This window comes from Peromyscus leucopus, chromosome 7, assembly GCF_004664715.2.
Source record: "Peromyscus leucopus breed LL Stock chromosome 7, UCI_PerLeu_2.1, whole genome shotgun sequence".
In the NCBI taxonomy this organism is placed as follows: domain Eukaryota; kingdom Metazoa; phylum Chordata; class Mammalia; order Rodentia; family Cricetidae; genus Peromyscus; species Peromyscus leucopus.
The window spans coordinates 13,637,022-13,649,799 of record NC_051069.1 but is presented as its reverse complement, the minus strand read 5'-3'; the positions used below and the strand labels follow the sequence as shown (position 1 = coordinate 13,649,799).

Genomic DNA, 12,778 nt, shown 5'->3' with positions numbered 1-12,778 from the left:
CTTTAAAAATACTAAGCAAAGCATAATGGCAACTGTCTATAGTTTCAGCTACTCATGAGGCTGAGACAGGTGGATCACTTAAGCCAAAAAGTTTGAGGCCAATCTAAGAAACACAGAAAGAACTCATCCTCAAACAAAAAATATCGGGGTTGGGTATTTAGCTCAGTGGTAGAGCGCTTGCCTAGCAAGCACAAGGCCCTGGGTTCGGTCCTCAGCTCTGAAAAAAAAAAATATTTAGAGCTGGTGAGATGACTCAGCAGGTAAAGGCACCTGCTGCCAAGCCTACCAACCTGAGTTCAAACCTGGGCCCATATGGTTAGAGGAAGAACTGACTCCCTTAGATTGTCCTCTGACTTCCACACATGTGCTATGCTATGCACACACAAATGCACATTCACACATATACACCAAATTAATCAAACATCTTTTAACATCTTTATGTTAAAAACATGGTACAACATTAAAAATCTAAATGCATGTTTTTGGAGGGTTTGTTTTGTTTTTCAAGACAGAGTTTCTCTGTTTAGTCCTTGCTATTCTAGAACTCACCTTGTAGACCAAGCTGGCCTTGAACTCAAAGATCTGCCTGCCTCTGCCTCCCAAGTGCTGAGATTAAAGGCATGCTCTACCGCTGCCAGGTGTATGTTATTTTTATAATTACAAAATTAAAATGTTAAGACAAAGAATAGAAAAGATGTATCAAGAAAATACAAAAAAAGGGAACCAAAGTATCAATATTAACATGCTAGATAAAATGGACCTCAGAGGAAACATTCAAAAAGAAAATTCGTTAGAGTGGACTAAAGACTAAAAGCAGAAAGGCAAAATTTTTAAAGTATACAGAAAGTAAAGATTGAACAGAGCTCAGATTCAATTACAATTAAGAACTTCTGTTTCGGGGCTGGAGAGATGGCTCAACTGTTAAGAATACTGGCTCCTCTTCCAGAGGTTCCGAGTTCAATTCCCGGCACCCACATGGTGGCTCACAATTGTCAAATGGCAGTCTGATGGGATCAGATGCCCTCTTCTGGTATGCACAGCATTTGAACAACATACCCACATATATGAAATATATAAAAGTCCTTAAAAAAAAATGACGGTTGGAAATATGGCCTTTCGATTGTGGCAGTAAATGAAAGAATTGATAAAAGTCCATCTTTGGACAGAAGTTTTTAGGAAAAAAAAAAACTTCTGTTTCATAAGAGTTGTGAGATACACACACACACACACACACACACACACACACACACACACAGTTAAATCTATCAAAGAAACTAAGTTCAAGGTCTGTTACATACTTATCTTCTATAGCAATAAGATACATGCTGAGTGCAGTGGTGCACACCTTTGATCCCAGCACCACACATGGGAGGCAGAGGGAGGCGGATCTCAAGTCATTTGAAGACTAGCCCAGGCTATATAGCAAGCCCCAGGCCAGCCAGGGCCACATACTAAGAACCTGTCTCAAAAAAAGTAAAAAGGTATGGTACTGCAGTATTGTGGTAATATATTACTATTTATATCTCATATTTAGGATTGTGTGCATTATACATTTCCCTTATGATTGTAACAGGCCTCCATACCTTAGTAGGCCCCAAGACCTTAGCACAACTGACTCCATGATGGAGGTACCATTCAAGCCATAAAGCTCAGCACACAGACAGCAATACCAGCCAAAATGAAAACAGAGACCTAATCCATCAAAGTCATCATTCTGGGAAAGTCTCTAAATGTGCTAACCTTGCTTTTTGGCTTCTGTAGTTCTGCTTCTGTAACTCTTCTTGTTAACTGAAGTATGTCAACCCAGAACATGGTTTTTGTGCTTAAAGCTCACCTGAGAGAGGCTTGGGGCTACACTGGGAACCTGAACACCTAGTGCAGTTGCCAGCCAGCCAGATAATAAAGACTTTCTATTGGCTTAAAACCATGTCCAAGCAGTCTTCTCTGGTAGATACCCCCCAACAATGGTGCAAATATCTTAAACCTAGTAACATTAATCACGCTATTTTAATTTTTATCTTATGCTTTGAGCTTCCTTCTCTGTATTGAGTTTTCTGATTATAGACTGCTGACTACTCTGCAAATAAAGAGCAAACAACAGAGGGCCCTACATGAAACAACACTGCATTACAAAACTGTCAACCAGAGGCAGCTAACTTAGTCTATATTTTCCATGGAGTTTTTTAAAAGACAATATAAAAAAACTAAAATCATTCTATTAGTGCAGGGCAAGGTTTGAAACCCAACAGTAAAGTAAGGGACAAAGTTTCATAGTTGGGATTTCTTAGAAATTTGATCCAATTGTGAACATATTCTTTTTTTTTTTTTTTTTTTTTTGTTTTTTCGAGACAGGGTTTCTCTGTGTATCTTTGCGCCTTTCCTGGAACTCACTTGGTAGCCCAGGCTGGCCTCGAACTCACAGAGATCCGACTGGCTCTGCCTCCCGAGTGCTGGGATTAAAGGCGTGCGCCACCACCGCCCAGCGAACATATTCTTTAAAAAAAAAAAAAAAAAAAAACTAATGTTGGCTGGAGAGATGGCTCAGTGGTTGAGAGCACTGGCTGCTCTTCCAGAGGACCCGGGTTCAATTCACATGGCAGCTCACAACTGTCTGTAGCTCCAGTTCCAGGGGATCTGACATCCTCACATAGACATACATGCAGGCAAAACACCAATGTACATAAAATACAAATACATAAATTTTAAAAATATGGTCAAAAAACTAAAAATAGAATAATCAGGCCTTGCCCAGTGGCATATACTTATAATCCCAGCACCTTGGTGCTGAGACAAGAGAATGGCACTGGGATGTGAGAAGACCCTGTCTCAAGACAACAAAACATCCCTCTGATCCATTGTATCAAAGAGACACTGTGCATCTGCTGCAGCACTGTTCACAGTATCCAAGTGGAGAATCAATGGCGGTGCCCAACAATGGATAAAAACACATGGATAAATAAATTGTGGTATGCACATACCATTTAGTCATGAAAAAGAGTGAGGTCTAATCTGCAGCAGTGTGGGGAAAATTAAGGTAAGTAACATACGACAGGCAGAGAAAGCCAAGGCACATTCTTGCTCCTCTGGGAAGGGTAAAAAAGTTGATTTCATGGGAAAACAGAGTAGAACAAGAAGTTAGGAAAGAGAGAAGATGGAGAGGGATAAAGGTTCAATAATAAGAACCAAATACTACTAGATCAGAGGAGCAAATGCTTATGTCCTGCAGCACAGGAGGATGGCTACTCTTCACCATTTATATTCTATAGAGAACTAGGGGGGAAAGGAATTTAAAGGCTCCAAGCCCGCAAAGAATAACTGCTAAAATAGGAATGCTAATTACACTGATTTGACCATTACACACAGTACGCATGTACTGAAGTATCATCACCCTGTACCTCATAAACGTACAATTATTGTAAGTCAATTAAACCATTCAGCTGGGAGTGATGACGCAGTCCTGTAATGCCTGCACTAGGGAGATTAAGGCTGGAGGGCTGCAGCAAATCCGAAGCCAGTCTGAACAGCATAGCAAATACTACGTACACACGAGAGCGGCACAAACAAGCAAGGGCATGAGAGATGGACAGTGCTGCAAAAAGCCAATTACTACTGGGTCAGCCTCAATTCACGTAGGCTGTTCTGGGGAATTAACTAGCGCTGAATTTAAACAGTTGAGTTCTCAAACAGCACATTTCCAAAACATTAATCACAAGGGAAAACATGGGCAGGGGCGATGAGAGCTTCCAGGCTTCGTCTTGTCAAATTTCTAACCCATGGATTATCAAAAACTGTCTAGAGAAGGTGCAGTACGCCCCCTCACCCCCCAAAACAAACAAACAAACTGGAGAGTAGGAAAAACAGCCACTTCCAGTGAAAAACGCTCTCTTCTGCCCAAGCGGAGGAGCAGTCCCAGCACAGACCAAGCGCTGCACGGGCTCGCACTCGCCCAGACACCCACCCCGGCGGGCAGCGCGACCGGCCGCGTCGCTTCCCCACGGCCTCGGCGCCCCGCCCGGCCCCGCCCTGAGGCGGCCACGATTCCTCAGAGATGCTCGGCGCTTACCATCCTAAGTTTCTCCTCAGCCATCTTGGCTCCGCCCACCGCTGCGCGACCGGAAGCCAACCGTTTCCCGGACAGCAAGCAGAACCGGAAGTCGTAAGTCCGGGAAGGAAGAAGGAAGACGGGGAGCCAGGAAGGATGTAGTGGAAGGCAGCGGCCGTGAGGTTGGTAAACTCGTGGAGTCTCCAGAGTTGGGGGCGGCCACAGATGGCATAGCTCGGAAGGAAAGGGTGAAGGAACGCGCAGCCGGAGGTCAGACATGATCTCTGCCCCGGTCTGCGACTTTAGAGTGTAGCATGTCAGTCCGATATTAGATAACGAAGCGAAGTTTATGAAGAAACAGTTCACTCAATAAATACAAGTAGCGCCTAAACATACGAAAATAAAACTGCCAGCAAGAGAAATAATGCAAACTTATATTTCCAAGAGATTTGATCTACCTCTTATGTTAACAAAAATTTTCACTGACATATTTGTGAAGAAAACATGCTTTCTTCATCATCAGTGGAAACGAATTGGTTAAGCTTCCGATAAGAGCAGCTTAGCAACAACTACCAAAATTAAAAATACACATACCCTTTAACCCAATTGTTTCAATTATAGGAATTTATTCTATACGTATAGACATGAAACATGGCTTTACATACAAAGGTATCCAATGCATCATTGTTTGGAATAAACCAAAGCCTGAAAAAACAACCTAAATATCCAACAGTAGAAATTAAATAAACTATAAGAGGTTCATGTTATGTGGCATATGAAAAGAGCCAACTATTTACATGGTAAGAAATGCCAACGTACACTAACAGATAATGACAACATGCAAAACTGCAATATAGTACTTAAGTTAATAAGAGAAAGCAGAAATAAAGAATAATATGTACACAGTTCTTTATTAGAAAATATTTCTGGAAGGATATTCAGATACTAAAAGTGGTTACTCTAAAGAAAAGAACCGGGTAGCAGGGATGCAAAGAACAGAGGTAGACTTTTTACAACTTTAATTTTACACTATATGGACGTATTATCTATGCCAGTAATAAAGATAAAATTAATGAAACGTACCACAGAGCATTCAGATTGTGATAACTGCTAAGAAGGAGAAATGTAAAACAATAGAAATAACCAGGGGTTTCAACCTAGAGTAGCAAGGCAAGCTTTTTCTAGGTAAGAGATATTTTAAATTACATCTAAAGAATAAGGCATTAATAGCTGGAGGAAACAGGCTGAGGGAGCGTGCAGACCAGGGAAGAATTCTAAGGCAGAGGAAGAAATTGTGCCGAGACCCTGAGGATGAAAGAAGCATGGCTAGTTTGCAGCACAAAAAAGGACAGTATGGCTAGAAAAGAAAAAACTGAGGAAGCATTGATTCCCATGGTTGAGAAGGTTGTACAGTCGAGTGGTGTAGACCCACCAAGGCCATATGAGGGAGGCTGTTATAAAAAGCAGTGGGAAGGCACTAGAGACTTCTGAGCAAGGAATGGCTTGATAAGAACGAACAGTTAAAGAGTTCTTCTTAACTACTGAGTGGAGAATGAATTAAGAATGCCAAGAATTGCTGGGCAGTGGTGGTGCACGCCTTTAATCCCAGCACTCGGGAGGCAGAGGCAGGCGAACCTTTGTGAGTTCGAGGCCAGCCTGGGCTACAGAGCGAGGCCCAGGAAAGGTACAAAGCTACACAGAGAAACCCTGTCTTGAAAAACCAAAAAAGGATGCCAAGAATTAGCAGGGTGCATGGCAAGCATTTAATCCCAGCACTTTGGGAGGTAGAGGCGAGTGGATCTTTGTGAGTTTGAGGCCAGCCTGGTCTACAATAGGGAGTTCCAGAATACCCAGGGCTAAATAGTGAGACCCTATTTCAAAAAAAAAAAAAAATCAAGAATTGATAAACTTAGATTTGTTTGCTTGGACAAAAGAGGTGGCAAAAAAAAAAAAAGAGCAGGTGGTGGTGCATACCTATAACTCTGGCACTTGAGAGGCTGCAGAAAGACCAGAAATTCATGAACAGCCTTAATCACATAGTGAGTTCCAGGTCAGCCTGCCTGGCTACATGAAACACTCCCCCAAAATATAGTAAGTAAATAAATAAAAGTAAAGAGGAGGAAAAAGAGGCTCAACAATGCTAGCACTCAGGAGGCTGAAAACAGAAGGATTGACATGAATTTGAGGCTACTGTGGACTACATGTGAGCTCCAGTCTAGGCTTGGCTATATGTTAAGACCTTATCTCCAAAACAAACAAGCTGGTTACAGTGGCACATGTTTGTAACCCCAGCATTTAGGAGGCAGAGGCAGGAGGATCATCCAAGATAGGCTAGTCTATATCTAAGAAGACCTTAAAGAAATGTAGGAAGTAGCTAGAGTAAATGTAGGATCAGGGTCATAGAAATTACTTTTGGAAAGAGAGAGATGCATGTCAAAGGAATACTGCCAGATTTCTAATCTCAGAAACAAATTAGGTGCAGCCAAAACTATACAAAGAAACCCTATCTGGAAAAACAAAAAAACAAATTAGGTGAATTGTTCAGCCAGTACTAAGATGGAGTGCATTAAGGATGATGTTAGTAGAAAGTTAATGATCTTGTTTCCCAATATATAAACCTCCTTGGAAGGGACCCTGTGAGGAAAATATTTTAATATGCAGAGGCCTTTATTATGTTTTAAATTTACATTTATTTATCACGAAGAGGGATGCATATACTATGGCACATATGTAGAGGTCAGAGAACAATTTATGGAAGTCAGTTCTCTCCACTGTCAGTCGTGAGGATGGAATTCAGGCCATCGGGCTTGGCAGAAAGCATTGTTACCCGCTGACACATCTTACCCATCTCTGACCCCAGGCCTTAGAAGGAAGGTAGAGCATCCTTGTTTTGTTTTTATTTTATTTTTTTAATTTTTATTGCAAGAGCTACTGTTTTCATAAAAAAGGTCATTAGTTTCTCAAATTTCATTCATCAAACTTAGTGTGTTTCTATTAGATAATCAGAATGTCCTCAAAGAAAAACCCTAGAGATTCCATAGGGCATGTTGTGTGGTCACATGCACATCTTCATTTCCCTTAGCAAACTCCCATTAAGGTGGCCCTGCATATCAGATTGTCAGATCATGCAGCTGTGTCCGAGTCAGCCAGGGCTGTTGTTTGGGTTTTATGGTTGCAGGGTAGGTGGCAGGAGAGGCATTAAGCACAACTTCCATCTCTCCAGTGTAAGTTTAAAGAAGCTGCAGCTGCATTTCTCCATTTTTAGTATTTTATTAATTTATTAATAAATATCCATTTAGTATTTATTAATTTCTGGAATTTAAGGTCCCCAGCCAACTTTGTTCTGATGCCTCCTGCTGGGCAACTCTAGCATATCAGGCCTCTTTAGAAGTATCCAGTCCTCACAGGACCAACACCATTAATGCCAAGAATACAGTCAATACAGTAGGAAAACACCACGTGAAAAGAACACTAGGTGTTCCTATTTTCAAAGTCCTTCAGGAACTGTTTCCTATTCATGATAGTACAAATAACAGTAATTAGTGGAGAACGTTGGGAGGCAAAGCACTGCAAGCATAAACAGTGCTTTGCTTCTCAGAAAAAAAAAAAAAAATACTAGACACATCCAAATGTCCAGCACCAAGGATAGTTTAAATGAATCAAGGCAAGATGCTACTGTAAGATGTATTATCCAGCTTGTAAAAATTCCCAAAGATGTAAAAGAAAAAAAGCAGGTGTAGATTATATGGGGGAAAGGTGAAGAAAATATGGTATGTTTCCATTTGTGAATTAAAAAAAAAATCCCAGGCCTGGAGAGATGGCTCATCAGTTAACAGCCCTTGTCACTCTTGCAGAGAACTGGAATTCGGTTCCCAGCACCCACATCAGGTAACTCTCAACTGCCTGTAACTCCAGTTACATGGGATCTGACACCCCTTCCAGCTTCTGTGGTGCACATATAAATAGTCCTTCATATACAAACACATAAAATAAAAATAATAAATTCTTTAAAAACAAAAAAGATGCTAGAGACATGGCTTAGTGGTTAAGAACACTCATTTTTGTTTTGATATTTTTGTTTGTTGAGATAGGGTTTCTTTGGTAGCCTTGGCTATCCTGGAACTCGATCTGTTGACCAGGCTGGCCTCACAGAGATCTACCTGCCTCTGTCTCCCAAGAGGTGGGATTAAAGGCGTGTGCCACCACTGCCTGGCCCAGAGCTCTTATTCTTGCAGAGGACACAGGGTTGGTTCCTAGCACCCACATGGTGGCCCACAACTGTTCACAATTCCAGTTCCAGGGGATCCTCTTCTGACCACCACAAGCACCAGACACATACGTGGTGCAAGGACATTAGTGTGAGCAAAACACTCATAACACGTAAAATATATAAATCTCAAAACAATTTTAGGGCTGGAGAGCTGGCTCAGTAGTTAAGAGCACTTGTTCTCACAAATGACGCAGGTTCAATTCCCAACACCCATACGGAGGCTCATCGCGTCCTTGATCACCAGACATGTATGTTGTGCACAGACATACGTGCAAGCAAAGCACGCATACACATAAAATAATTGTAAGAAATCTTTTTTTAAAGTGGGACAAGCTGGACAATGGTGATACATGCCTTTAATCCCAGCACTCAGGAGGCAGAGACGGGTAGGTGGATCTCTGAATTTGAGGTCGCCTGGTCTACAGAGTGAGTTCCAGGACAGCCAGGGCTATAAAGGGACATACTGGCAGTAAATGGTTACTGTACAAGTATAATGGAAGGCTAGATACAAAATAAACAAATACAAATAAGAGAAATGAAGAGCTCATCAGATAGTTTTAATAGATTAGCATCAGAAAGCCAGAGAACTTAAAGTTCAATGAAAAGCATGCACATTGAAAACAAGAGGTATGTGGGGGGAGGGGGTTGTATGAAATCTAGAGGATAATAGCAGAGACATCTACATACAGCAGTAATCTCAGGAGACAGACTGGACATGAGAAATATGTGAATTACCCAAATTTAATGAAAGAAATCAACACTGATTTGAAAAGTTCAGTAATCTCTATATAAACGAAAATGGGCCTGAGATATGGGTCATCAGAGTCGTTACTGCTCCTGCAGAGGACCCAAGTCAGTTCCCAGCACCCATGTCAGGCAGTTTACAACCACCTGTAACTACAGTTCTAGGGATCTGATGCTTCTGGCTTCCTCTAGCACCTGCCCTCATGAGCACATACCCACATGCAGGTACATTTATACACACATAATCTTAAAATAATAAAATCTTTTTTTTTTTTTTTTTGAAAAAGAAAACTGACCTAGATGTATCACAGGCAACTTGCTAAAAAAAAAAAAAAAAAAAAAAAAAAAAAAAAAAAAAAAAAAAAAAAAACCCTACCTACAGTAAAATGTAACCATGGGAGGAGGGGTATCACAGGCAGTGGAAACTTGAAATGATCAAAACACCCAAGAGTACGGTACAATTAAAGTCCTGACAGAATAAAACGTCAGCATGGAATAAGAATTCTATACCAAGCAGGAATCACTTGGGAGGTGGGGACAGGAGGATCAGAAGTTCAAGGTTATCCTTAGCTACACAGCAAATCTGAGGCCGACCTGGGCGACAAGAGACCCTATCCCAAACAGAATGTAACAGTTCTGTATCCAAATAAAACAGCCCTCACAAAGAAAAAGGAAAATATATTCTAAAACCAATGAGAAGTCAGAGAAGTCATTTCTGGAGAAATGATAGTGGAGGGCTGGAGATAGAACTCAGCGATAGAGCAGCCTAGTGTGGTTCAATCCCTGGCATTCAGACTTGAGAAATTATATCAGATAAAACCTTAGATTGACTGGAAACTATGAAGAATATTATGTACTCTAAAGTTTATATATAAAAAGCATATAAAGCATAACTTATAAAAGTACCATTTCTGGCACACATATATATGTGATTTCTAGTTCTAATCAGTCCCATACAGAACATATTAGGTTATTTAAATTTAAATTCACTAAAAGTAAAAATCCATTTACACTAATCACATCTAAGTGTTCAATAACCATTAATTAGCTACCATATTTTTAAGTTCAATGTATCTTCCTATCACCATATACCGTGTACTTGGACAGGGTTAGTGTTGGATGAGAGGGAACAAGAGTACTTTTGTTTTTTCAAGACAGGGTTTCTCTGTGTAGCTTTGCCTGTCCTGGAACTCACTCTGTAGACCAGGCTGGCCTCAAACTCAGAGATCCACCTGCCTCTGCCTCCCGAGTGCTGGGATCAAATGTGTGTGCCACCACCGCCCGGATTCCAAGCAAGAGGACTTTAAGCTTTACAGCATGTATCTCTGGCTCTTCTTCTTCTTCCCTTCCTAAACCTTTCCCCTTCCATTTTTAAACATTACATTTAACTTGTTAGAGGAAGCTGGTGCCATGGTGTGTGTGTATGGATGAGAAAGGACAACTTGCAGAAATTGGTTCTTTCCTACCATGTGGGGCTTGGGGATGGAACTCAGGCCATCAGATTCAGCAGTAATCATCTTTACCTGCTGAGCCATCTTCCTCCCCCTCCCCGCCCACCCCCCCACCCCCGGCTTTTAAATAGATAAGTTTATACTTGCCTGCAGATAGGCAGGCAGCAGGTTGGACAGTAACTAGAGTATAGCCTGCAGCCTAGCCATTTAAAAATAGCTCAAGGGTTTAGTCTTTGAACTGAATTTAGCCCACTGTATAGCATGTTAACTCTTCCCTCTGAGAAACTCTTATGACACTTCTAACAGAATCAGAAAAGGCATCTGATAAAATTTAGCAATGCTTCCTATTAAAAATGCTTAGTAAAATGGGAATATAAATGAACTCCCACAGGTTTGTAAGATGCATATATTTAAAAAAAAAACCTTACCACTACATATCACACTTAATAAAAAACCATGATATCTTTACTTTCTAATGCTGAGAACAGAACCAGAATGTCACTGTTACATTTTTCTAGCACTATACTAGATTTTGTCACCAGGATGGAAGGGCAAGACAAAACGCTAAGCAATACAAAAGGGAGACATGGAGGTTGTCCAGAAGATAAAGCTACTAGCTGCACAAACCCGACAACCTGAGTTCAATTCCCATGTAAAAAGTTAAGAGGTGTGGGTTATCCTGCATGGAGTAAGCCAGGCAGCATCAGAAACACTAAAGCCCACCTCAGCAAGGTGGAAGATAAGAACATTGTTCTCTGACCTCCACACAGACAAAATAAAAATGGGAAAAAAAAAAAACAAAAAAAAAGTAAAAACATCATTTGCAGAAATGATTTTGCATATATGAAACCCACAGAGCTATTTCTAGAATAGGTTTATTAAGTGGGCTTCAAGATCAATATGTAAGATCAATTTTATTTCTTTATAAGAGCAAAAATAGAAATGACATTTTAAAATATTTTTTAAAAAGTATCAGCCTGACATGGTCACTCACATCGATAACAACAGTACTCAAATGGTTGAGGCAGAAAAATCTGAGTTCAAGGACAGCCTTGTGCCACAAGCATGAGACCCTGTCTAAAAAAACAAACATATATATGTATACACACACACACACACACACACACACACACACACACACACACACACACACACACACACACATACCCAAGGGAAAAAGCTAAGGGAAACTACAAAGTACTACTAGGAAAAAAATAAAATAAAAAAATATAAAAATAAGAAACTCTAAATAGCTAAGCATGGGGGCACATGCCTGCAACCCCAGTACTTGAGGTAAAATCATTCCTAGTTATATATAAGACGTTCAAGGTTATTATGGGCTACTTGAGAGCCTACCTCAAAACGCAAGCAAAAAAAAAAAAGTAAACAAAAAACATAAATGGCAAAATATGTACCATGTTTATGGACAGAGATTAACTCATCCCTAATAAAATATTAACTCTTCCTAAACTGACCTGATTTCAAAGCAACCCATCAAGATTTTCTACCTGATTTTCAACCTAAGTGCCAACCTAGAGCTAATGGGGGGGGGGGGGGGGGGGGGGGATAGAAAAATCCTTTAAATAAGCTGCTGGAACTGAATATCCATGTTGAAACAAAATGTGATTCTGTTAACAGAAATCAACTTTGAAATATTAGGTCACCTAAATGTAAAATGCCATAAATGTTTAAACAACTAACTTGAGATGGATCATAAATTTCCAGCAGGAAACATACTGCTTATGATACTGAACTTATTAAATCATAAAACACAGAATTTATGTAAGTCAAAATACAAAATTACAAGCTGAACACCAATAGCACAGACACTGCAGTCCTAGAAATATCAGGGGCTGAGGCAGGAGGATCATTTGAGCCCAGGAATTTAAAGCTAGCCTGGGCAAAACAACAAGACCCTGTGTCAAAATAAAATGAAATAAAAAGTAGGCCTAGCATGTAATTTCCCAGTAATGCAAAATAACTGTCACAACTTCCATTGCTAGGTATTTTATACATGCTAAGCAAGCACTTAACCAAAACAGAGTATGTTTATACCACCAAGGGAAAATAACATAAATTAAAATCAGTTATTTCCTACCTGCTAAGATTGCTAGTATAAAAAGTAAACACTGATAGAGCTAGATGTGGTGCATGTCTATAATCATAGTGTTTAGGAGGCTGAGGCAGGAGCTTCTTAAATTCAAGTCATGCCTGAGCTACACAAACTCCTGTCTCAAAAACCAACCACTGACAACAGGAAATGTTTAGATA

The 12,778-nt window shown here is 40.4% G+C and overlaps 1 protein-coding gene across 1 annotated transcript in view; it reads right to left on the bottom strand.

Annotated features, from left to right (window-relative positions):
* The window catches only part of Bbs4 (Bardet-Biedl syndrome 4), a 38,990-nt gene extending 33,301 nt beyond the window's left edge, over nucleotides 1-5,689 (bottom strand). The window contains exon 1 of the mRNA XM_028892520.2: nucleotides 4,064-5,689. Coding sequence (XP_028748353.1) covers nucleotides 4,064-4,321 — 258 coding nt within the window. The 5' untranslated portion in view covers nucleotides 4,322-5,689. The remainder of the gene's footprint in view (nucleotides 1-4,063) is intronic.
* Between the last annotated feature and the right edge of the window lie 7,089 nt (nucleotides 5,690-12,778).